General features: G+C 40.8%; 1 protein-coding gene across 5 annotated transcripts in view; it reads left to right on the top strand.

Annotated features, from left to right (window-relative positions):
• Window positions 1-27,955, top strand: part of LOC136873739 (phosphatidylinositol 4-phosphate 5-kinase type-1 alpha) — a 561,879-nt gene that overhangs the window by 18,296 nt on the left and 515,628 nt on the right. For all 5 annotated transcript variants that reach the window (XM_067146914.2, XM_067146913.2, XM_067146910.2 and 2 more), the window contains exon 2: window positions 4,875-4,912. In XM_067146914.2, coding sequence (XP_067003015.2) covers window positions 4,875-4,912 — 38 coding nt within the window. The remainder of the gene's footprint in view (window positions 1-4,874; window positions 4,913-27,955) is intronic.

The following is a 27,955-nucleotide window of genomic DNA, read 5'->3' as shown; positions in this document are numbered from 1 at the left end:
ATACAGCTTCATCCATTGAGCTCATTCCTAAATTAGCCTTTATCTCCTCATTCTGAGTACCCTCCTGCCATTGTTCCCACCTGTTTGTAGCAACAATCATTCTCACTACATTCATGTCTGTTACTTCTGACTTATGAATAAGATATCCTGAGTCCACCCAGCTTTCGCTCCCGTAAAGCAAAGTTGGTCTGAAAACAGACCGATGTAAAGATAGTTTAGTCTGGGAGCTGACTACCTTCTTACTGAACACTGTTGATCGCAACTGCGAGCTCACTGCATTAGCTTCACTACACCTTGATTCAATCTCATTTACTATATTACCATCCTGGGAGAACACACAACCTAAATACTTGAAACTATCGACCTGTTCTAGCTTTGTATCACCAATCTGACATTCAGTTCTGTTGAATTTCTTACCTGCTGACATCAATTTAGTCTTTGACAGGCTAATTTTCATACCATACTCATTGCACCTATTTTCAAGTTCCAAGATATTAGACTGCAGGCTTTCAGCACAATCTCCCATTAAGACCAAGTCGTCAGCATAGGCCAGACTGCTTACTACATTTCCACCTAACTGAATCCCTCCTTGTCATTTTATATCTTTCAGCAGATGATCCATGTAAACTACGAACAGCAAAGATGAAAGATTACAGCCTTGTCTAACTCCTGTAAGTACCCTGAACCAAGAACTCATTCTACCTTCAATTCTCACCAAAGCTCAATTGCCAACATAAATGCCTTTGATTGATTTTAATAATCTACCTTTATTTACATAGTCCCCCAGTATGGCGAACATCTTTTTCCTCGGTACCCTGTCATATGCTTTTTCTAGATCTACGAAACATAAACACAACTGCCTATTCCTCTCGTAGCATTTTTCAGTTACCTGGCGCATACTGAAAATCTGATCCTGACAGCCTCTCTGTGGTCTGAAACCACACTTATTTTCATCCAACTTCTTCTCAAAGACTGATCGCACCCTCCCTTCCAAGATGCCAGTGACTACCTTGCCTGGTACACTAATCAATGAGATACCTCAATACATACATGCCAACTTTTCCAATGTAGGCGGGAGACTCCTGATTTTTGACAGTTTTACTCGCCTCCCGGTTATTCTATTATTTCTCCTGATATTAGCTTATTTTTTGGCGAATTTAAAAAAAAATTGTTTTCAAATCCCGCCATTTCACCTTTGTACGCCAGTGGCCAGAAGTCCTTCGCTTATTGGCCGCTTCATTGACGTTTATAAATACAAGAAATGTGTTTTTTGAAATCTGTATATCGCGACGCGTATACCGATTGTGTGCTCTCGTGTGCTAAGTTCATATTCGTTCACGTCAGTCTAGTCGATTGTAGAGACTAGTCGCTAAATTTGGAGTCCTTTTTAGTAATTTAGTGGCAGAATTTCAAAGATAGTGACGAGTGACTTTTCTAGTGATTTTAGGAGCCATTTGGAGACATTTATGGCGAATTTTAATTTATTACTTGATAAAAATAGCATTGCGCTTTGCATAATCTCGTGGGCGCATTATGTAATATATTAATCTGTGCATTTGTTACGTAATGGCAGCTAAGTGTATGACTGTTTCGCATGTGTGGAGCATGAGTACATACTATATTCGGAAGATTTATCAGAGAGCGATCATCTCGCTCGCATACTTTCTGCGAGGGAATAGAGATGTTCATTTTAGCCTTGTAGCCTCTTATAGCAACAGTCGGATTTTGAGACAATAAGTGTTATATATATCCTGTATTGTGCAAGACATGTAGAATAAGCAGTTTGACCAATTGTATCTCCTGATTTTTCCTGATTTTCATATCTAAATCTCCTGATTTTTGATTTTGCAAAGTTGGCAGGTATGTCGATAGTTGTTGCAATCCTTCCTGTTCCCTTGCTTATAGATAGGTGCAATTACTGCTTTTGTCCAATCTGAAGGTACCTTACAAACACTCTGTGCTAATCTTAGTATTCTATGATGCCATTTCATCCCTGCCTTCCCACTATACTACACCATTTCTGGTCTAATTTAATCTATTTCTGTTTATTCACCATCCTTTCCATTTCCTCAAGCGTAATTTCATCAACATCATTTTCCTCCTCCCCATGAGCTTGGCTGTTCGCAACACCACCAGGATGATTTCCTTTTACATTGTGAAGATGTTCAAAATATTCCCTCTACCTATCCAGTGATTCCCTGGGATCTATTATGAGTTCACCTGAATTACTCAAAACATTGTTCACTTCCTTTTTCCTTCCCTTCCTAAGATTCTTTATTACTGTCCCAAAAGGTTTCCCTGCTGCTTGACCTAGCCTTAGGTTATTACCAAAATCTTCCCACGACTTCTTTTTGGATTCAACAACTATTTGTTTCGCTCTGTTTCTTTCATTTACGTACGGATCTCTGTCTGCCTCGGCCCTTGTTTGGAGCCATTTCTGATAAGCCTTCTTTTTACGTTTACAGGCTGCTCTCACTTCATCATTCCACCAAGACGTTCGCCTTTTCCCATCTTTACACACAGTTGTCCCTAGGCATTCCCTTGCTGTTTCTACTACAGCATTCCTGTATGCCACCCATTCTCTTTCTATATCCTGAACCTGCTTACTGTCTGCAGTTCGAAAATTCTCACTAATCACATCCATGTACAGTACTTCTGTCGAATTTCCTCCTCCTGGAGATTTTCTACCTTTATTCGTTTGCAGACAGATTTCACTTTCTCTACCCTAGGCCTGGAGATACTTAGTTCACTACAGATCAGATAGTGGTCTGTATCATTGAAAAATCCCCGGAAAACTTGTACATTCCTAACAGATTTCCTGAATTCGAAGTCGGTTAAGATATAGTCTATTATGGATCTGGTATTCCTAGCCTCCCATGTGTAGTGGTGAATAGCCTTATGCTTGAAGAATGTATTCGTAACAGCTAGACCCATACTAGCAAAGAAGTCCAGCAAATGCTTCCCATTCCTCTTAGCTTCAATATCTTCCCCACATTTACCAATCACCCTTTCATATCCTTCAGTTCTATTTCCAACTCTCGCATTGTTTTTTAAAAATATTGATGCATTATTATTTTTTACTTATTGTATGGCTTTTAGTGCTAGCTGTGCCAGAGGACATGTTCGGCTCGCCTGTTTCAGGTCTTTATTTGATGCCCATGAGCAACCTGTGGGTCTGGATGTGTGATGATGGTAATGAGTTAGGGAGAGGGTGGAACCTGGTGTCGGCATGTAGTTTGCTCGAAGTTTTATGTCATCCAACAGGCGAATCACCATCAACAGCGTCATAAGCCCTCACTCCATATGAACATTGCAGAGAGGTTTGGAATTCAATCCAGTCTTTTGGTACGCATTCTAGTGATTAGAAATTGTATACCATCACCTCTCCTACCCTACAGGCAAAGGTGGTTTTTACTAATGAAACAACTTCTGAAACATTCTGATGGTGAAATTCTTTCAACCAACAGGACTCGAACTAGCTAACCACTGTCAGACCATTGATGCCTTAACGATCATGGTCACCAGGCAGGCTTATATTGGAGCAAAATCAGAATATGAAAAAAGAAAATAGTCCTATACAATAACTTGCCATGTTCATTGTATAGGCTGTGCTGTTGAAGGAAATAATGCAATATACCCAAACACTTCATTCTGTCATTTGTGTTCCATAACATAAATGTGAAATTATTTACTAAAATATCTTTCAGCATGTATAATCTTGGTTGGACCCCCAAATACATTAGAGGTACTTAGGCAGACTGGGCATCTCAGCTTAACATTTGCAGGCAGTCCAAGGGTACACAAATTCCTTATTTTCCAGAAAAAAGAAGAATAGAAAAATGAAATAGAATGGCGTATGGCTTTTTGTGCCGGAATTCCCAGGACGGGTTTGGCTCACCAGGTGCTGGTCTTTTGATTTGACGCCCGTAGGCAACCTGTGCATCGTGATGAGGATGAAAGGATGATGAAGACAACACATACACCCAACCCCCGTGCCGGGGAAATTAACCAATGATGGTTAAAATTCCGAGCCTGCCGGGAATCGAACCCGGGACCCCTGTGACCAAAGGCAAGCGTGCTAACCATTTAGCCATGGAGAATACAAAAACATAAAGATAAACTTGTATTTAAAAATCTGTTTCACATTTGTAGCGCATTTTAGCCCAGCCTTGTGGAAAAACTGGACTAGGGTTAGACATACAGTATAAATTGTGCATTTTGAGTAAATTTTGCACTTTATTCCATTTTTAGAATGCATGAAAATGTGTTTTGCAGGTTTTGACAAATGAAAATACAAGCCTGTAAAGCATTTTGTATAATAATGCAATTGTAAAAACTCACCACCCATACTCGTAGTATAAAGCACTAGCATTTTGTGAATGGTCTCAATTCAGATAGCATACAGGTGGAATTTATTCTATAAAAGTGTATATTTAAAGTGAGCAAGTTGGCCATGCCGTACAGGTTCTATAACTGTGATCTTGCTCTTGGGGGATGCTGAGTTTAAATCCCACCTCCTACAGTCCTGGTTGTGATTTACCATAGTTTCCCATTATCACATCAGGCAAATATTGGTAAATCACCTTAATTGAGGTCATGGCTGCTACTTTCCCATGCCATCCCATGTTTGCTGGAAACCCATATAAGTTAGTGTGACATTAAACTACCAGAAAGAGAATCCAACTGAAATGTTGGCAGTAAGTGTTGAACTTAGTGTTCCTCTACCAGGAACCAGTTTCAGATAGTAACCATATTCATGACTAAGTCTCTACAAAATAGTTTGCTCACTGAAAATGGTGTAAAATCTGTGTGATTAATTATGCATTAAAAACAAATTTTAGTACATGTATCTAAATGAGATATATCTGTTTCAGATAAGGAGAAGACTGGAAATATACCACCACCATTGGATGTAAGTATTAATCTCGTATTTGTACATTTTGCTTATATTCTTAATCTTTTGGCTACCTTTGGTCAAAGAAAATCAATTCTAAATATTTCTTATTAATCTAATCTGAGGACATGGCCATTACATAGGAGGATTGAAGGACTGGTAAGAACAAAATAACTGCAAAAAATGGCTTACTGGGTATTGCTGTTTAATTTTATTTATTGCATTATGGTAGATTTTGTGAATTTCCTGGCCAAGTCTATCTAAAAAAAATATATATTTGGGTGTGGAATACTTTAAGTGTGAATATGAACTGTAAATCTCCCGACTAGTGGGGAGACCTTTGTAAATGCTGCTGTTGAATAAATATTTAAGAATTTTATCAAAATAGAGTTATAGATATACAGGAGAGGACTTGTCTTATTTGAAAACTGGAAACTATCTACCCATTCACATTAGTTTGTTAGAAATGAAATCTAGACCATTTCTATACATTTCACTTGAAAAACACAATACATCACTAACATCAGTGAATCTCCTTGTACACTGCATCTGGAGCAAGGAACGATCAAGAAAACCAACAGGTTTAAGTTCCTGGGACAGTGGCTGGAACCCAATCTCTCCAAAGGAGTAGCGTTATCAACTTGGGTTAATAAGCTAGAACTGGCATACCAACTGACCAAGAACGCCTACCAGTGTCTCTCCCGTAACACTAAAATGAACCACTACCAGAAAGCCATCTGGCTTGAGGCTTTATCTTCTTTAGAATATCTAATATTCAACAGGAAGGGACTCGCAGACAAGCTCGAAATCCAGGAGATAAAAATATTGAGGTGGATATTAGGGCCAGCCAAGGAAAGAAACGTAGAAAAGGCAATCCATCCAAGTGATAAATATCATTATGGTTCCGTATTGAAGATACTATACTTGCAGGATGCTAATTATTATTTAACCACCTATTCAGTACATTACAACACAAAGATGAATGTAACTCTTTGTAATTTAAACATTGATTTATGAATATCTGATCCGTTAATAACGATTATATTTTATGCAATTAGGAATCGATCATTGTTGTCTTAAGAATGTGAGACATGTTTCGCCCTTCATAGAAGGCATCATCAGTCACCTTGGGAACAAGAGCAGCGTATTAGTCTGGGTTCCAGCTTCCCTAGATTCCTGGTTGCTACCAGAACCAATGGGCACGACTTCAAGCTGGTTAAATTCATTCTTTTCAGTCGACACATTGAAAGTGTATACGGCGAACTTGAGAACCTTAAGAAAATGCACAATGGTGGTTTGCTTCTAAAGATGAGCACTGTGCTCCAAGCAGATTGGTTGCTTAAGTGCGAGCACGTTGGCGACATCCCCGCCAAAGTGGAAGAGCACAAATCCTTGAATCTGGTTTGTGGAGTTATTTTCCACCATGATCTCATTCTGAACACTGACGATGAATTGATGGAAGACATGAAGCACCGTGGCTTGACCCAACCCGGCGTATCACAAGCAAAGTCAACGGTGAAGACGTTGCCACGGGTGCGTTCATAGTCTCCTTCAAATTGTCAGTGTTGCCAGAGAAAGTCAAGGTAACAACCTATCGTTGCGATGTGAGGCCGTACATCCCGCCTCCTATGCGATGTTATCAATGCCAGCGATAGTCAAGGTAACAACCTATCGTTGCGATGTGAGGCCGTTCATCCCGCCTCCTATGCGATGCTATCAATGCCAGAGATTCGGACACATGGTATCTCATTATTCGAATCGGTCTGTGTGTCGTACATGAGGAAGAGTAGCTCACGGCACGGAGGAGTGCACAACTCCGTACAAGTGCACTAACTGCTGTGGTCTTCATTCTCCTCGAGATCGGACCTGTCCGACTTATCTGAGTGAGAAGAAGATCCAGGTGATCAAGACTCTGGATGGTCTTTCCTACCAGGAAGCGTGCCTTAAGTTTAATTCTCTGAATGCACTCGTCAAGACGCTGGACTTCAGCATGATATCACAGTCTCTCCCAGGTTCCTCATTTTCAACCGGAGCACCTCTCCAGAAGATCGCTGCGCCCAAGGCAGCAGTTGCTCCTGTGAGCAATGCCGTAAAGAGAACGAGCTCGAAGGCGGGTCCATCCCGGCCTTCGACCACCAATAAGCCTATGCCGGCTAAGAAACCTACACCGGCACAGCAGGGAAAGAAGACAATGTCTCCTTCCCTCCCAAGGTCAGCGGATGCCGTGCCTAAGCCAGCGGAGGCGGCATTGTCGACCAAGGCTGGGAAATCACCTCCCAGCCCGTCTAAACAAGAATCGATGGTGGGGAAGAAAAGCGCCCTTACCAGGCGTTCTTCCACTTCTCCTACAAATGGGGCCTCGCCCTCCACCCGGAAGGTCTGATTCTGCGCCAGGGGGTTTTCCTCCTGGAAAACCTGCGCGCGCTCCTCTCGTAGGAAGAAACCCCGCCCTCGGACTACGTCGAAGGAATTCAATGCATGCATCACCTCGTCTGGTGATGCACATAGAGCATTTATCTCCATCTTCGGATGGGGATGTGAGTGTAGGTTAGGTAGCATTACGCTGCTTCTAACCTAAACCTCAGAAGTCCACACCCACACTATGGCACTGTTACAGTGGAATTGTAACGGTTATGACAGGCATCTTGCTGAGCTACGTCAGCTCATAAGTGAGTACGCAGCGAGTATAGTCTGTATTCAGGAGAAAAACTTCAGACCAGGTCATCATACGGTTTTGAGAAATTTTCGACTATACTCAACAGAACGACATTATGATCGCCGGGCGCTGGAGGCAGTAGCTGTTCGCGTTCCGCTGCCTGTCATAGCAACAGTGTGTAATGTTTATTTTCCACCAGGCCAGCCTCTTAAATATAAATGATGTCACTGATCTTATAGATCAGCTTCCACCTTTCTTCCTCTTATTGGGCAATTTTAACACCCATCACCCCATATGAAGTTCTTGAGATGCCTTGCCCCTGGGGAAGAGAGCTGGAAACATTAGTAACAGAGCTGGATTTATGTATTTTGAAAACAGGGAAACCAACTCACTTTAGTGTATGTTACGGCACATATTCTCGCATAGACGTAAGTCTATGCAGTCGAACGTTGGTTCCGCTGTTCTGGTGGAGTACACACGATGGATGATCTCTGTGACAGTGACCATTTTCCCATCATCCTTACTTTGTTGAAACACAAATCCGTCGAAGCTCCCCCTCGATGGATTCTTAAACATGCTGATTGGCCAAAGTACACATCACTAGCTGTCTTTAATGACTATATCAGGCGGAAAGTTGGCAAGGAAATAACTTGCATCACCCGAGTTATTCCTGCTGCTGCTGAGGACTCCATCCCGTCCTTCTCGAGAACTCCTCGCCGAAAACTCGTTCCTTGGTGGAATTAAGAAATTGCAGCAGCGATCGTGCCCATAAACGTTATCGTAGGCAGCCTACTTGGTAACATTTAAGAAACTCCGCGCTAAGGAGCGAGTTCTTATTCGCCGAAGTAAGAAGGCTTCGTGGGAGAGATATGTGTCTATGACATCACTCCATCTCAAGTGTGGACTAAACTTCGACGTATTTCGGGTATCCAAGGACCATCTTCTGTACCGGGAATTTTCATTGCTGGCAGCGTCATCACTGAACCCCTCTCGATTGCTCTTAAAGTTGAAAATCAAGAATTAAAAGAAAGACTGCGATCGCTAGAATTTGAAACTGGCCATTCTTCGAGTGATATACCAGTACCAGTAACAAACTCGAGCACGTGGTGTCAGGTAGTTCGTGGATGGCCAGCTAAGAAGAAATCTAGAACTGAATTTTCGGAAATAAACATCAGAAATAGGTTTTCTGCCCTAAATAATTTAATTCTGGAAGAAAGTGATCGCGCGTGTGAAACCAAATCATCGCGATCCGCTGCGGTTGCCGTGCCGAGTTTAAAATTTAGGCCTAGAATTCAGATTCAAGACCCAGTTAGGCCTAAATCAGCGAAGGTAGCTGTGTTTGGTGTTAGCCAAGGAAGGGGAATTGCGGGAGTGATTAACGACGAGAATATAGCAGCAACCGGAGAAATATATCCAGGAGCTTCTATAAGCAGTGTTCTGGAAAACGTAGAAGCAGCAACTAGGAACTTCGGGAGCGGTGATGCAGTGCTTATCATCGGTGGGACGAACGACGTAGCTCACGACGACGCCAAGAAAGTAAGATCACAACTTAAACATACACTAGGGAAGCTGACCCACACTAACGTCTTTGTAGTGAATGTGTCCCACAGGCATGATTTGAGTAGACTCGTGTGTGAACATTGAAGTGGACAAGGTCAATACAGATATTGTTAAAATTTGTAAACATTTTCGGAATACTCAGGTTATTGAATGCAGCAGTTTTGAGAGATACTGTTATACAAAACATGGTCTCCATCTAAACAATTCAGGTAAACGAAAGATAGCAAATATTGTTCTAGATTTTATTAATCTTAAGATATGTACTGTAAAACAGTTAACTCCCTTGAGTTATAATACTGACCAGGAAAACTAGTAGATAGAGCCAGCTGTACTTCAAGCTGGCTCAGTCAACTAGAAAAAGAAACTCAGGATAGTAAGGAATTTCAAGTTACCCAATTGCAACACTCAAGTTTTAGGGAGGAAGGGGGTCTGAGATTGCTCTTGGTAAACTGTCAAAGTGTAGTAAATAAACAATTAAAATTCGATACATTGATGGACTCTTATGAGACTGATGTGGTGATAGGAGTGGAATCGTGGTTGAAAGAAGGGGTGGGTAATAGAGAAGTATTTCCAGAAGGGTACACAGTGTATCGTAGAGACCGAGGAGATAAAGGGGGGGGGGGGGGTTATTCTGGTGAAGGAAACTTCCTGTTCACATGAATGGTTTACCGATGAAAGGGATGAAATATTAGGGATAAAATTAGTTTGTGATAATATGAAGGAGGTGGGAATTATAGGAACATACAGGCCTGGAAGAGAGGAAAGAGACATGGAAATCTTTGAGAAAATAATAGATTATACTCATAAAAACAATAATAATGATATGGTAATAATTGGGGAAGATCTAAATTTGCCTGAAGTTGAATGGAATGGAGCTGCAAGTGAAGGCCATGAACAGAAACTGGCAAATAAGTTAATTTGGGAGGGAGGATTTACACAAGTAGTACAAGAACAACTCGTCTCAATAACTTACTAGATGTATTCTTGGTTAAACCATGGGAAATTGTTGATAAAACTGAGGTAATTGAAGGAATAGGAGACCATAAGGCTGTAATAATGGATGTAGGACTCGTACCAAAAAGGCTTAATAAGAGGGTTACACAAGACAAGAAATTGTACAGAAAAACTAAAGTTGATGATTTTGGGACTTACCTTAAATCACAATTCAGTTGTTGGATAAGTGAAGGGATACACTTTGGGCTAAATTTAAAGGAATCATCTGGCTTGGAGAGAAGAGATTTGTACCTGTTAAGAAGGGTAAAATGACCTCAGACCCTGTTTATTATACAAGGGAAATAAGAAAATTAAAAAGAAAATGTAGAATAGTAAACAGGAAAATCAAAGAGGGTAGGGAGAGTAGAGAAACTAGAAAACAGCTAATGAGGGAACTGAATAGAGTGAAAAAGGAAGCAAAAGAGAATTATATGAATGGCATACTTCAAGAGGGTAATGACCACAAAGGGAAATGGAAAAAGCTGTATTCATATATCAGGAATCAAAAAGGAAAAGGAATCCAAATTCCTGCAATGGTGGGAGAAGGGGGTGAACACTATTTAACAGATACTGAGAAAGCAAACCTATTTAGTAGGGAATTCACAGATTCAGTAGATGATTGTCAAGAGTTGGAAACAGAAACAGAAGATAGAGAGGGAGAGAGACAGAGGGAAACAAGAAGCTTCTCATTCACAAATGAAGATATTTTCAGAGAAATCCAACTGCTTCAGCAAGGAAATGGAAGGAATCTATAATAATATCAATTTATAAAGGAAAGGGTGATAAAAGGAAACCAGAGAACTACAGACCAATCAGCGTGACCAGTATAGTTTGTAAAATACTGGAGAGTTTAATATTGAAGTACATCAGAGGGATATGTGATGATAAAAATTGGTTCATGAGGAGCCAGTATGGATTTAGAAACAAATTTTCTTGTGAGGCACAACTGGTGGGATTTCAGCAGGACATATCAGATCACTTGGATTCAGGAGGTCAGTTAGATTGCATAGCCATAGATCTTTCCAAAGCCTTTGATAGAGTGGAACATGGAATATTATTAAAGAAATTGGAGGAAATAGGATTGGACGTAAGGGTTACACGTTGGATAAAAACATTTCTAAATTCAAGGGTTCAGAAAGTCAAAGTAGGAAATAATGTATCTCAGGAAGAGAAAGTTTGGAAGGGAATTGCACAGGGTAGTATAACCGGTCCGTTACTTTTCTTGATATACGCAAATGATTTAGGGAACAATATAACATCAAAAATAAGATTGTATGCAGATGACATAATTGTTTATAGGGAAATAAATAACATTGAGGATTGTTCAGAATTACAAAGGGACCTTGAAAGTATCCAACAATGGGTTGAAGAAAATAATATGAAGGTTAATGGAGGCGAATCAACTGTTACAACTTTTGCAAACAGGAGCTTTAAAACTGAATTTGAATATACTTTGGATGAGGTATTTATCCCAAAAGATGGCAAGTGCAAATACTTAGGTGTGAGATTTGAAAGTAATTTGCACTGGAAGGGTCATGTTGATGACATTGTTGGGAAAGCATACAGATCGTTACATGTCATAATGAGGCTACTTAAAGGATGCAACAAGAATTAAAAGAAAAAAGTTACTTGAGTATGGTTCGTCCATTATTGGAATATGCAAACAGTGTTTGGGATCCTCACCAAGAATACCTAATAAAAGAAATCGATACTGTGCAGAGGAAAGCAACAAGATTTGTAACAGGGGATTTCAGGAGAAAGAGTAGTGTATCAGAAATGTTAAAGGAACTTGGGTGGGTAACTTTAATTAAGAGAAGGGAGAAAACTAGACTTATAGGATTATATAGAGCCTATACAAGAGAAGAAGCATGGGGAGATATCCGTGAGAGGCTTCAGTTGGAAAATAATTATATCGGCAGGACTGACCACAAATACAAAATTAGAAGGAATTTTAGCAGAAGTGATTGGGGTAAATTTTCATTCATTGGGAAGGGTGTGAAGGAGTGGAACAGTTTACCAGGGGTAATGTTTGATCCTTTTCCAAAATCTGTACAGATATTCAAGAAGAGAATAAACAGCAACAGAGAAAATAAATGAAGTGTTAGAGGGCATTCGACCAGTGCAGGTTATTGTAAATAAAAAAATGTGTGTGAATAAATTAATTCCATCCCCTGGTCTAAGGAGTTTGGACAGCCAAAGTAGGGGACTGCCTGTAGGGGTGAAGTACAATGGGGACTTCGAGGGCCCTGGGACTGCTTCGGTAGCTGTGAAGGCCCTTCAGGAACTCTGAAAAGTGGTGGCAAAAGGAGCTCTGGTTAAGACGCAGCAGGTCGTTATGCTACTTAGGTTCCAGAACGGGTAAAAAAAAAAAAAAAAAAGTAAATAAGTAAATAAATGCAATGTAAATATTAATCTTATACCAGTTGTGTAGTATCATTTGAAGTAATTCCACATACTGTATATCAGTTGACTATATTTGTAAATAGTACAGGAGATATTATAAGTAGAATTTTGTAAACAATATAAATTTATTAAGGATGAGCTGTGTGTTTAATAGAAAACATTGTTAGCATAAATTGTATAATGTTGTATTATAGGAAAATTTTCTTCTCTTGTTAATTTAATATTTAGTGCTTGACAATAATGTATTTTAGTGTACCATTTGCCACCGAGGTAGACACCTCATTTGCAAATAAAGAGATTTTGATTTGATTTGATTTGATCTAGCTAGTCATTTCGCGGATGTATCTGGCTCTGGGATTACCATCGTGATTTCCTCGCTCTGAAGCGGAAGGCAGAACGTCATCACCTTAGTTTTGCCACTCAAGCTTCAGAGGACTACATCGTGCCCTTTACGGAGTGGGAACTCCGCAGCGGCTTAGAGCTTTGCAAGGACACGTCTCCTGCACCAGACAACATCCATACCCAGATGTTGAAACACCTTAGTGATGATAGTCTACTATATCTCCTTCGTGTGTTCAACCGAATCTGGATAGAGGGTGATTTTCAGTCTCATTTGCGAGATGGCATAGTCATTCCTGTCCTCAAGCCTGACAAAGATCCTAAGTATGCAGGAAGTTACAGACCGATTTGTCTTACAAACTGCCTGGCTATTTGAGTGGATGGTAAATCGCCGACTTGTGTGGTGTCCGTCGGAACAAGGACTCTTGTCCGAGTACCAGTGTGGATTTCAAGCTGCTCGATCGACCACTGACCACTTGTATAATAACGCTACCAATACTGTCGGGGCGACAACATGGATAATATATTAGTTTGATATGCCACAATGAAATAAAATGTACCAATATTGATAAGATAACGTTAGGCAATCAAACGTGGTTAATAATATATAATAAGAAGTAGGCTATGATGAGGAAAATTGTGCAGTAAGGAAGGAACTAGGCCCAAAAGTAGATCACCAGAATAACAGTGCAAAATAATATATAAATATATTTTAGCAACCATAAGTTAACAACCAGATAAAAATTTGGAAATGGAAGAAAAATCTGAAAAAAAAAAAAAAAAAAGATGTGCCACATTTACAAAAGTATACAATATGCATCGAAACCAGAACCCTGAAAAGAAAAGGGACGCATGGGAAGGGAAAGGGGACTAGGATGAGAAGGGATCTTCTTCACCGGGTAATTGAATAGTTTAGCAGTAGATCATAAATGAGAACTGAAGAAGCTTTCTTTTTGCAAATAGTCCGTAGTGCAGTTCATAAGTAGAAAAAGTCTATGTGAAAGTTTTTAAAGCGAAGCATTGCCACTCGACTGAATAAAGTATTTATAACAGGCAAATGCCAGAATGAAGGTAAAGTCCAAATGTAAACAAATGCGTTATAAGCCTTGCTCACAGAGTTGTAGCAGATAATGTCCAGCTGAAGTTGACATAATAACACAACACACAGTAGTTAGCGTGTGTAATCCACCACTCCGCCACGTAAGCCCGACTCAGCGATGGATGGGTGGAAAGGGCAATTTAAAGAGGAAAGGAAGTTTCCAGAAACGAAGCAAAGGCTATACACACTAGCGAGTTCTAGAAAGGAGGTCACGTGGTGCACAGTACACAAGCACGGCAAAGTGTAGCACAGCTGACGTAATCAGTCGAGTTGACAGTAGATGAGCAGTGTACATCATGCGGCGAGCGTGGAGTAGAAGCAAGCAGTGCCAAACAAGGTAGGGAAACGTAGAGTATATGCGGAGATCGTAATACTTGGTACGCCTGGAGAGCTCTATCCAGGATGCGTTTTTCCGCAAACTGCATTTGGTAGCTGTTTTCTTTGCCTTAGAGAAGGCCTACGACACCGCATGGTGATATTGTATCCTTTCAGTCCTGCATCAGTGGAGCAAATACCCATGAAAACAAAAATGAGATTGTACAAGTCCTATTATACACCAATTCTTACATACAGTCTCAAAACCACAACACTGACCAATAGAGATAATTCCAAACTTCAGGCAGCTGAAATGAATTCCTACGCACTATGATCCAGAAAACCAGGAAAGACAAGATTAGAAATGAGAAAATTAGAGAAGTAGGAATAGATGATTCTCTCCTCAATAAGATTCAGATATCAACAAGACTGAAGTGGTTTGTTCACATGAAGAGGATGCCAGTAAACAGAACTGCAAGAAAGGAATTTGACAGAAAAGTAGAAGGAAGACGACCCGTGGGAAGGCCACGGAGGAAATGGATAGGTTTAGTTAAAAACGATGTACTGCTGAGAGGTCTTGATTGGGACAAGTTGGTGGAGGAAGAATGGTACAAGGACAGGGTGAAATGGAAGAGGCTCATATACCACACCCGGGAAACTGGAGATGGTTTAGGATGATGATGATGATGATGATCAGTGGAGATTCCGAGGTAATTTGCCGGTATTTATTGGGAATTTTTTGTCGCTCCGTCTATTCCGTGTCCGAGTAGGGAGGATATATTCGCAGTACCACGTTCAGGAAAAAGGAGTCCCACAGGGATCGGTTCTTACCGTCACTCAGTTCGCGATTGCCATAAACGGTATTGTTGCTGCTTCTGGTTCAGCAGTAATACAGTCGCTATATGTTGACGATTTTGCTCTGTACTATAGTTCGCGTAATATGGCAGTCGCAGAGCGACAATTACAGCAAGCTATTAGGAGAGTGGAGCAGTGGACCTTAGAACATGGCCTTCGGTTTTCCACTGCAAAGACTGTTGTCCACTTTTGTCGTCAACGTACACTTCACCCTCCTCCTGAACTTTATCTAGGAAATGTCGTTTTGCCCGTAGTTGTCACTTACCGATTTCTTGGGCTCCTTTTCGATAGTAGATTATCGTGGGAGTCACACGTGCGGCAGTTAAAAGTGCAGTGCACTAAGAAGCTGAATATCATGAAGTTTCTTAGCGGCACTAATCGGGTTGCTGACCGCACGGTGCTCCTACTATTCTATAGGGCACATGTTTTATTCCGGCTAGACTACGGCAGTGCAGCATATGGCTCAGTAAGACCATGCTTCCTTGCGAAGCTGAACAGCATCCACCACAGCAGGGTTAGGTTGGTGACGGGAGCTTTTCGTGCAAGCCCCGTTGCTAGCCTGCTCGCTGAGTCAGGTGTGCTGCCGTTACACCTGAAGCGCCAGCAAATGCTTCTTCCGTATGCTCCAAATTTGCAACAGATGCCACTTCATCCAAGCTATCCTTGGATATTCAACAGTGGCAACCATTTGCTGTACGCTGCTTGCCCTCGAGCAACGCGGCCGGTTGGAATATGCTTGGATAGCAGTCACAGTTGTTTCACGTATCTTCGATTCCTTGTCTTGTCAGACAACCAAGTGGGGTACCTCCGTGGGTAGTACAACGACCTATAATAATCCTGGATCTGCACACTGGCCCAAAGGTAAACACGGACCCTTCGATTTATCGGAGGCTCTTTCTGTCCGTTGTTGGCCGGTATCCAGGCTCAGTCATCGTTTACACGGATGGCTCGAGAACAGACACTAAAGTGGGCTCTGCGTTCATTGTCAACCCTGATAGGTTTCTTTTTGCTCTCCTGGAAACCTGTAGTGTGTACACAGCAGAGCTCTATGCTATCCGTGAAGCTCTGCGGTACGCACTGTTCGATGAGCGCCGACACTTTCTTGTGTGTACTGACTCCTTGAGTTCGCTGCAGTCTATTGATACCTGTTTCCCTCGGCACCCTTTGGTGCAGTGGATCCAGGACCTGCTGGCCGGGTGTTTGGATGCCGGCACCAGAATCATGTTTCTGTGGCTCCCAAGCCACATGGGTGTAGAGGGAAACGAGTTAGCAAATAAGGCGACCAAGGAGGCAGTTACACTGCCCCCGTTGCCGTACAAGGTTCAAGCAAGTGATATTCGCTCTCAGCTGAGACATCTGGTTATGTCCCATTGGGAGATGGAGTGGCAGGCCACTGCTCTTCCAAATAAGGTGAGAGTGATAAAAGGTACAACAAAGGTATGGAGAACTTCCCTTCGGGCTTTGCGGAGGGAAGCAGTGGTATTATGTCATCCTCGGATCGGCCTGACTCACTCCCATCTATTGAAAGGAGAATCCCCTCCGGCGTGTACTTGCGGCGATCATCTTACCGTGGTACACATCCTTACGGAGTGCGTGGACCTGGTCTATCTGCGCCGTAGTCTAAAACTCCCATGTACCATCTCCATCGTCCTGCAAGATGACGAGCAATCAGCAGACTTCGTCATCCACTTTGTGAGGGATAGTGGTCTTTATCGTGTGTAACGATGTCCTTTGTCCTAGTGTATTTGTGTTAATTGCGCTTTTATCCCATTGACTTCATTTTACTTTGCGTTGCGTATTTTATTGTGTGTTTTTAACGTCTAACGTAAATTATATATATCTGTACTTCCAGGCAATGCCTTATTGCTTTGTTTCCTGTATTTTCTCTTATTTTATTAGAAAATAAGGCATTGTGAATTAGATCCACTGATTGCTTTAATTTCATACTCATTTTTCTTCATCACCATTTTTTAAAAAACTCACTGGATACATTTTAAAATTTTAACTATCATATATCATATTGTCCATCTCGTTCCATTAGGGGCCGATGTCCTTCGATGTTAGGCCCCTTAAAACAACAAGCATCATCATCAGACCACTGATACTAAGCACCATAGCCTATATGTCCCTTATACAACTAGTAATCAACAGCCAACGGCTGATGTTGTTACACACATTAATACCGAATATTGTATTCTTTTCCTTAGACTAATCCTATTGTAAAAATGTTAATATTAGATCTTAGTAATTATACTTTAATTTTAAATCAGGAATCAGGTGCCTGATTTAATCTTGAGGACTACGAACCTACTACACTGGCGTGGCAGGGGGAGAGGTGATATCCCATGTGGCGTGTCCCAGGTGGCGGATAGGGGGGTCCTAACCGGCTTGCCGACAGACTTGAGGGAATTAAAATACCTCTCGCGGACCAAACACACACCCCTGTGGGTGGGGGACGCAGACAAAGAATTCACCCACAGTATCTCCTGCCTGTCATAAGAGGTGACTAAAAGGGGCGACCAAGGGATGATCCAGTTAGAACCATGAGACTATTTGTGATTAGTACCATCATGCAGGGAACACCATGGGTTGCATTTACTTGCGCGTAGTACCACTATGTTAGGTACACAGTAGGTTTGTTATTAGTAGGGACAGCGTGTGAATCAGGAGGTGGATCCTACAGTACCTGTGATCCGTTCCCCTATATGAGCGACACCATGGCTCTGGCTTACCTATGCTCAGTTCCCACTATGTGAGGAATTCCACGGGATAGTACGAGTCCCTGTGGTTAGTCCACTTACATGAGAAACGCCATATGTTTGCGTTGCCTGTAAATAGTACCGCAATGTGCGAAACACCATAGGTCTGTGTTACATGTGCGCATTACAGCCTGTGAATAGTACCATAATGTGTGGAATACCGCAAGTCTCCGCTACTTTTGATTAGTACCGCAACATTACACACAGCATGGTTCTACTTTCCTAGCGATAAATACCATTATGAGGGGCCGATTACCTGGATTTTGGACCTGATTCGACTGTAAAAATAATCGATTCAGCATCATGCTATAGAAGCAGTCCCTTGGTCAGTAATACTATTGTTTTGTGCCAGCTTCTGTGCATGTGAGGCACTGTGGGTCGGATCCACTGATCGTTTTAAATTCATATCAGTCCATCCATTCATTCTTCGTCCTCATGCTTTGTATTCTAGTCAGTGAAGGATTTTGGACTTTTAAGTTGTCACTTCATTTTGTCTCATTTCGTACCATTAGGGGCCGATGACCTCGATGTTAGGCCCCTTTAAACAACAAAGATCAATCATCAATCAATAATCTTGAGGAGGTACAGTGACTGATAATGCCTTCTATGAAAGGCAAAACATGTCTCACATTCTTAAGACAACAATGATTAATTTTTAATTGCATTGTAATGTATTGAATAGGTGGTTAAATAATTAATTAGCATCCTACAAAAGCCGAGGTTAGGCAACACCGTTTGAAGTAAGAAAATGGAAATGTTTGCCACAAGCCTCTGGAGTGATGCTATTACAGTTTTTAAGAATGAAATTGAATATGCGTGGTCAGGCTATTGGAATTAGAAAATACATGCTAAAGAGTAAGCCGTTGCTTGGAAAACATCCGCGAAAATGTTTAAACATTTTAATGTGTTTTTGTGCGAGTTTGGTATCTTTCCCGACTTTTATGGAAAATCAAGTATGACGTTAAAAGAACAACCTTAAACCAAAGCGGTTTTTGCATTCACTGACTAAAATCTGTCAAAATGAAGCACAAACCGTAACTACAGTACAGTGTGTAGGGTAGATATCTCCTTGTTTTATTTCTGTCACTGTGTAAATAATGTTTAATGGTACAATTTATGTTGATACAGGCCAAGATCTCTGGAAAAGGTGTGCTTTCTACTGAAACCTTGATTTTAGGTAAACCTCCATTTAAGGTTAAAATAAAGTCAGGTCCCTGTAAAAACGTTAAATAGGGGTTCTACTGTATATGGATATCTTCTGAGTGCACTGTGTATTGGTTCGTAGATGAAGAAACAGATTCTAGAACCTTAAGTTCGGCTGCATTGCTGGCACATCAGAACTGTCAAAGCTCCTTGTTGTAGTAGTAGGCCCTACATGATGGTCTGTCTTCTGTGAGCTTCTTGTTCTGATCACTTTTATGAGACTCGTGCCTTTGTTGCTGTTCAAAATGTTGTGGACCCTTGTGAACAGTGTGTTGCCATGTTGTCCAAGTGGTCACTATGTCCTCCCAGTTGCTGATGTCATTTTGGCTTATCTTCTAATTAACTTCGGAGTGTCCCTGTATCACTTTTGATATCCTACCTGATTATGTTGTCCATTTTATTAAGAATACAGCACTTGCTTTGGAATGTGTGTTAGGCATGTGGGCTGTGTGGCCAATCTGTCAAAATTGATGTTTGATAATCATTACCTCAATATCTGTGGAATTGGCACATTTCAAGACATGGATGTTCGTTTGATATTTCTGCTATTTTACTCCAAGTATTCTTTTAAGAGAACACTGTTGGTATTTTTCTAAACATTTTAAGTCTCTAGTTAACCCTGACAGTAACACGTCTATAAATATCGCTTTAGTTACACCACACGTTTCGAAGACGTGTCACTCAAAGCCTATTATTTAAAGTTACATTAAAGTTATAGATGGAATGAATAAGGAATAGAGGTGGTGGAGGGGATAACTTTCCCCTCCTTAAGAGGAATAGATGGCATTCATTCGCACAACACGTCAGAAAAACGTATGGTGTTACTGTCAGGGTTAAAGTCTCGCATCCATAAGTAAGTGTCGGTTTTACTAGGGCAATGTATGTGTAGCTTGGTCTGTACACTGAGGGTCATGGTTGTCAAAGACCCTCTTAAAGAGACTACTGAAAGCCACACCAGCACATCTGAGACAATACTGTATTTCAGTATCTGTGTTAGTATTTATTAAATAGGGAATTTTTATATATGAGTAGGACGTATTGTACACTACCAGTTAATGTTCTGTAGACCAATTATTTGTGTGGGGAGTTAGGCCAGGAAAGAGAACAAAACCCACACTTGTTAAATTTGTTAGTACATGAATACATTGGAAACAATCACTCATTGCCAACGATGAGGAAGACTGTGAAAATTATAAACTGCACCATTCCTCATAAGACTTGCAATCTCATGCTACACTAAATTGGCATTTTCTTCACTTGTACAGAGGCATTACCCATGCAGTGTTGCTTTCAATTTGGGAGTTGAATTATCAACTGAAATACCCACTACTTGGGTGTTTGAATTCTTCCCACCTCCAGCACTGTAAATGGTTCTTGATCGAAAGGGGTTTGACATAATATGCTTACGATTTTGTGTGTTTTTTATATTTTAAATTCCACCTTTTCAATACAATTGATTTTATATTGTTAGAAATTCATATTGCTACAACATAATTTTATAGGGACTAGTTTCACTTGGTTTCAAGCATCCTCAGCCTTTGTAATCATCTCAAGGTTAAGATCTGTCATTGTTAATTTGCTTTGACAAATTTGTGCTAATTATAATTCTAAAATTAAGTAGTAAAATACATAAACATAGGAATTTGTGAACACATTGATAGTTTAACAATATGAATGACAATACTAAAATTGGAATATCCATTAATTCTAAAGACATTGATGTCCAAAACACAGTAATATTTTCATAATGACAAAAATTTGACTAAATTTGTTTTCAAAATTCTAATTTATTAAAAACAATTGTGAATTGATCTGTTATGCTGGAGATTTTACACCATGTCTGACGGTCCTTACAACATCGCACGCAGCTCTGTATTGACCACAGAGGTCGTCAGTTCGAGCAGGTGCTATGTTAAACGTTGAACGACGTAACTGAAATCCTGTCACATGTTTACTAGCCTCTCCCAACCCAGCTCCATACCATACCCGTGGCCCTTTTCAGATCCAAACAAACAAATCAGTCTGCGGAAACTATTAAGTATGCAACTTTGTCACATCCCAGGTACTGGCTAAAAAAAAAAACTAAAAAAAAACAATCCTTTCTAACAGTCGAGCACTGTTCGCTTTCAGATCTCCGACAGCACCCCTGCGAAGTGAGCTATTGTGGGGCTTGACATGCAGCGGGCAGTTCTTAGTCTACATAGAACCTGTTACTGGTCTGTTTGTACACCTCCTGTTATAAGGTACATGTTCTTTGTATCTGTGCTAGTTTTACAGGTTCATTCGGGGTACTCATAATGAATTAATAGTGGCGCTCAGTATTCCTGCTGTTTTCTAGCACATATCCACACATCTGATATCTTTATATATTGCCCTGGGTTAGGAAGAGGGACCGATGTATTTCAGAATTGTAGTAAATATGGCAAGTTGCATAAAACTGGATCGCAAGGGGTGGGTGAACCACCCAATATATATTCACATGACTGGATGAGCCACCATCAAGTAGAGTCGCCTACAATAGTACTTTTTTCCCCCTCATACTGACACATCTTGATTATAATCTCCATGATCAGATTTTCACTGTATCCATCTGCAACTTACGTCTATAATAAACATAGTTAAAACCTAAACTGTACGGATCTTATTTCCCTACTTTTCCAACAGGTTATTGGCCTAGTTGCAGACCACTGATGTCACGTCTCCAAAACCTCAAAGACTGGAGTTGCATCAACAACACTGAACAACTCTTCAAGTTGGCTAAAGAAAGGGGTGCTTTCTCCAGGGTGATCACTATAGGGGGAAATGCGTCCGCCTGTCACCGGGCGGCCCCGGGTTCGATTCCCGGCTGGGTCAGAGGTTTTTCATTGTAATGATTAATTCCCCTAGCCTGGGGACTCGATGTTTGTGTCGTCCTTAACAGGAATGTTCCTCACATTCAACACATTACACTTCCGCCATTACATAATACACACAGTTTCCACACATATTGTGCCAGTAGGGGCTAAAGATCTATATAGGTCGATGCCCTGAACAAATAGCATTAAAAAAAAAAAAAATCTTGGGGACCAGATATGACTCTTGCAGGAGGATAAGAAGAAGAATAGGCCCATAATGCATGTTTGGAAAATGATTGAATGTGTGGTGATAAAAATACATTGAAAATTAGACTTGTAGAAATATTGCCACGCACGGTTGACAAGGTTGAATTATACGTTACACCAAGTGTCTTCTACAACAAAATTAGTGTGTGAAGATGACCACTTCAAGTATGTTGTACATCAAGAAATTGTCAAAGGATAATTTTAACACAGAAAATTCACATGCAGGTTATGTTAGTAAAAAATCGTATATGGGCTTACGTAGGTGGAACAAGGGTTAAGCCAGAACCTTTAGCTGGTAACGCAGCATTTTCAGAATGAGAAGAACATGACAGTCAGGCAATCTTATCTTGGCGATTCTACCTTCGGAATTGAATCAAATAAAAGTGTGTGTCACTTCGCGCAAATTGTGGCTAATACTAGAGTCGATTTACGAATCGAAGGGGCCTCTGCGAAAGGCAACATTTTAAAAGCAGGTCATGCTTCAAAGAATGAGTGAAGATGGAGACATATGTGATCATGTATGGAGATTTTTTTATGCTGTTGACAAATTGAATGATATGGATATGGGAGTCAGTGATGATTTATTGTCCATACTACTTCTGTATAGCTGACCAGTCAGTTTTTAACAATTTCAATGCATGATAGAGACTCGCGATGAACTTCCAAAGTCTGAGGTATTATGCATAAAAATTGTTGTAAAAAGTGATGCGAGGAACAGTGACTGAAACAGCGTAATGCAAAAGGCTATGACTGCCAAACAAAAATACAAGATCAGGAATTATAAAAAGCCCAGACGCAGAATGAATAAAGGGGAGAAAAAGGAGGATCCACATTTCTTCATTACTATCATTGTAACCCAGCGAGTTGGCCATGCCATTAGGGGCGTGCAGCTGTTAGCTTGCTTCCGGGAGATAGTGGGTTCGAACCTCACTGTCGGCAGCCCCGATGATGGTTCTCCATGGTTTCCCATTTTCACACCAGGAAAATGCTGGGGCTGTACCTTAATAAAGGTCATGGCTGCTTCCTTCCAACTCCTAGGCCTTTACTATTCCATCGTCGCCGTAAGACGTAAAGTAAGTTGCAACAACTATCATTGTAAAAAGGTGTCATAAGGACAAGGAGTGCATATTGAATAAAAATGATCATGGCAGTGCTCATAAGGCTGAAGGGAGTACCTCGCTACATATTACATCAGAATTGAACTTGTGCCAGTTCGCAACGGACCGCGATGCTGGTAAAATGTGGTGCCTCAACAGCAATTGCACATCACATGTGTGTGAAAATCTGGACTATTTTTTTTGCTAGTTTCTAATGATTTAAAATTAGCAAACAGGTCCACGACAAGAATAAGTGCAAAAGATGTTGCGACAATGGCAGTGAGCTTTGATGGTCATGATAAATGTTTTAATCTATATGCTGAATATTTTAGCTTCTAAATTGATGTTTTGGTCACTTTTGGCTCTATCTGGTGGTTGTGTGCAGAAACACAGGCATCCAACCAATCCAGAGTTGTCATCCATATCAATTTATATTGGTTGAATGCGATCTCGAAACCTTATTGCCAATAGGAAACATGCATAATTTTCAAATATATATTTTTTTTAAAAGTACACCAATGAAATAGTACGTAAACGTATTACATTGTGGTAAGTTGCCTTGTTTTCTACCATTAAAAAAAATATTTAATAGTGCCTTTCCGCAAGGCGAGTGAAATGGCCTCTGACGTAAGCGGCGCGCTGTGACGTCACGATCCAGTACCGCACGCAGCTCTACCAGCCGTTGTGCATCAGCCGTTGCTAAAAGCCGATTGTTTATTATTCATGATTGCATATAACTTCGAAATGACAGAAGAAAGGTTCAAAACAGCACAGTCAGACAATCTACCATGCGCAGATGTCATCATTCTTGAAAAATAGTGACTTTTGTGGCCGCAGAAATTCGCGGATAAAAAGCAAGTTTGTAAGTGGCGTCTTTTACATACATGCAATATACTGTAACCCATATATTAGGATAACAATGAACCTGGATAGATATCACATCACTTTCAACATTTCCTTCTAGACTGATTCCCATATTAAAGAATAACATTACATTTTCGGGCTTTCAGCGTTAGTAAAGTAAGAAATCGGATTTCAACACTAACATAAACATGTAGGTAGCATTATAGTACTAGTCCGCCTCTGTGGTGTAATGGTTAATGTGATTAGCTGCCACTCCCGGAGGCCCGGTTTCGATTCCCGGCTCTGCCATGAAAGTTGAAAACAAATAGTAGGAGGGCTGGAACGGGGTCTGCTCAGCCTCGGGAGGTCAACTGAGTAGAGGGGGTTTCGAATCCCACCTCAGCCATCCTCGAAGTGGTTTTCGTATTTTCCCACTTCTCCTCCAGGCACCCAAGGCCACGGCCGTTTCCTTCCCTCTTCCTTGTCTATCCCTTCCGATCCTCCCATCCTCCAACAAGGGCCCTGTTGAGCATAGCAGGCGAGGCCGCCTGGGCGAGGTAATGGCCCTCCTCACCAGTTTCATCACCAGACCCAAAGTGTCACGTTCCAGGACACTGCCCTTGAAGCGGTAGAGGTGAAATCTCTCGCCGAGTCCGAGAGAAAACCAACCCTGAAGGATGAACTGATTAAGAAAGAAAGAAAGAAAGAAAGAAAGAAAGAAAGAAAGAAAGAAAGAAAGAAAGAAAGAAGGAAGGAAGGAAAGATAGAAAGAACATAGTACTATAGGGCTATAATCTATCATTCCCAAAAAAATATACATTTATGGTTGGGACAGCTGGCCTACTGAGAAGTGCTAGCATTAGGGGCCTAGGAAAATAGGAACAAGCCCAGAGAGGAAGCTAGGTGGACCGAGGTAACGGAGCTGTAAATCCATCCGTCTTTTATTCACTGACAACACATATGTACAACATTATAACTGAAGCACTCTTTCAAAAGTAAACCAATAAACTCCTATTGGCCTCTTACATACAAGAGAGAACAGAAGATCCATTTTCCCCAGAAAATATAATGGAAACAAGTAGTACTAGAAAGTAATACTAAACGTTAACATTAAAGAAAAAGAAACAGCCTTCAACTGGCCATAGGCCCCTGGACTACGAACCCGGCCCATCCAAACAGCACAGCACACACAGAAGCACAACTCAGATCTACTTACACACCCATTCGCGGCCACAAGCATTAACCTCTCACTCAATACACACACATTCAACATTCACTCACAACTTACGCTCCGATGTTCGCAGCCCAGAATCCTTGGGTTCGAAAGGAACCTCCCAGTAGTTGCTCAAGAGAGCGACAAATAATTAGTGAGAATCTAACGCTGGATACAACCAGCCACCAAGACTACGTTGAGAAGGGAAGGGGAAGGGACAGGAGGGGGAACAACCAATGTAGAAACAATACACTTGACTCACAGTGCAGGCGCACTTCAAGTGTCTGTAAGAGTCTTGTGAGAGAGCGTAATAGAAGTTTCTCGTAACGCAATTTCTTAAATACATGAAAATATCTCTGATACTACCCACTTCCGGGGCCCATGAAAGAGAAACATTAAATATCTTTGTGGAGGGAAAAAGTTAAGCATGATAAAGATGACTTCATCTAGTTTTCACAAGTCGGGCTGAGTGGTTCAGACAGTTGAGGTGCTGGCCTTCTGACCCCAACTTGGCAGGTTCGATCCTGGTTCAGTCCGGTGGTAGTTGAAGGTGCTCAAATACGTCAGCCTCGTGTTGGTAGATTTACTGGCACGTAAAAGAACTCCTGCAGGACTAAATTCCTGCACATCGCCATCTCCGAAAACCGTAGAAGTAGTTAGCAGGGCGTAAAGCCAATAACATTAATTACATTTGGCTTTTAACAAGCTGAGTATATCAGGCAAGAAAAGTGTCCTGGTGACATTTTAGTCGTTCAATACAGGAATGTCTTTGGGTGCTGTGACTTTTACTTTTTTTTTTTGCTATTTGCTTTACGTCGCATGTCACATATAGGTCTTATGGCGACGATGGGACAGGAAAGGCCAAGGAATGGGAACGAAGCGGCCTTGGCCTTAGGTACAGCCTCAGCATCTGCCTGGTGTGAAAATGGGAAACCACGGAAAACCATCTTCAGGGCTGCCGGCAGTGGGGTTCGAAACCCACTACCTCCCGGATGCGAGCTCACAGCTGCGCGCTCCTAACCGCACGGCCAACTCGCCCGGTATTTTTACCCTTCGGTTTATTGACTTGGCTTGTATAACCTAAAACTTAGGCAAAGTTGGATGATATTTTAAACACCAACATCACTATTTTCACCTGTGTGCAATTATGTTATTTATATCATTAATATTATGATTATTATAATTGAGCATTGTTAACTTATAAGACCCCAACAGACAAGCATTGGTTTTTGTGTAGTTATACATTTGTTAAATTCACTTTATTTCATTTCATGATGTACATGCCTATTTTTTGTTATATTATAGAGTATTTAGATATAGCCTAAATTTCTTTACAAATTAAGCTCTTCAATAAAGACATAAATAACTGTCGCATGCCAAGATAAAAGGGTGGAATTAGAGGTGTCAAAATGGTTCATAACCCCTTTGATTTATTATCTTGACTTGGATCGCCCAAAACATAGGTTAGGTTTGGAGAATACTTTAATAAACGGCATTAATTAATGCACTGTTTATTACTTTCATATTCCAAGATGTAATTGAAGAATTTAAATAAAGCATCATACATTAAAATTTAAAGTTTTACCACTAGAACAGCTGACATGGAAAAGTGATTGAAAATTCAAACAAATTCATCTTACGTTAAAATCTTCAAAAAAATAAACTGTAGACTTCTCCGATATATCACCAGCATTTCTCCGGCTCGCCAAAATCCATTTCTCCCTAGTTTTAGTGTCTTTGGAACATTTATAAACAATTTGTTTGGGATGGTATGCGATGTGCTATTGCACATCGGAACTCTACACCATTTATAAGTTTTCTGCCTCATTGTCTGCGCAGGATTCATTTTAAGTCTAAAATATACCACTCAGATTATTATCCAATGTATAGACCTCGAATTTAACTATACCAGACACTAACATAAAGTAGAAATACGCGAAGTGTATCCTGCTTCTCACAGCACACTATGTGTTATTTCGTTTGCTAATTCAGTCAACCTGTACGATGACATCAGGCCAACGAGATCGCGTACTTGCGTCACGTGATAGTTTTGTGCATTGATTTAGATTTTTATCATGTTTGGAGTTATTATTTGTACATTCTGATCACATTTTTGAATTCTGCATGAAATTTTGAATCAGATTAGCATATTTTTAATTAAAACCCTGGATCATGCATGTTCCCTATTGTATTGTGGACATTCAGGATGTGGTTAAGCTATCCCACTCGGCATCTATGGTATTTGGTACGGTTTGTGATCTTTTGAATTTTCTTCAATAATTTTGTGGCGTACCAACAATCGAACACCTCGACAGCAAAACAAGTGACGGCACAACACCGTAACCATACAATTTCGATTGCCAGCACAACCACAAGAAAGCCTAGAGACCATCCCAGTGCGACATCACGCCAACTACTTAGGATAGGTCCTGACCTAAGCACAAGGAGTCTAGGAAGCGATGGGAATCTGGGAAAACCAAGGTCAAAGTGACCAACAGGGGAGCGGATCTAGGACAATACAAGGACGAAAACAATTCATGAGAAAACCCGTAAAAACCATAAATAGTTTAAACCTCATTAAAAAATTTGATGAAGAATGAAATTAAATTCAGAGAGAAACACAAA

This window comes from Anabrus simplex, chromosome 5 (genome assembly GCF_040414725.1).
Source record: "Anabrus simplex isolate iqAnaSimp1 chromosome 5, ASM4041472v1, whole genome shotgun sequence".
In the NCBI taxonomy this organism is placed as follows: domain Eukaryota; kingdom Metazoa; phylum Arthropoda; class Insecta; order Orthoptera; family Tettigoniidae; genus Anabrus; species Anabrus simplex.
The sequence above is the reverse complement of the archived record's forward strand: the minus strand, read 5'-3'. Positions and strand labels throughout refer to the sequence as shown.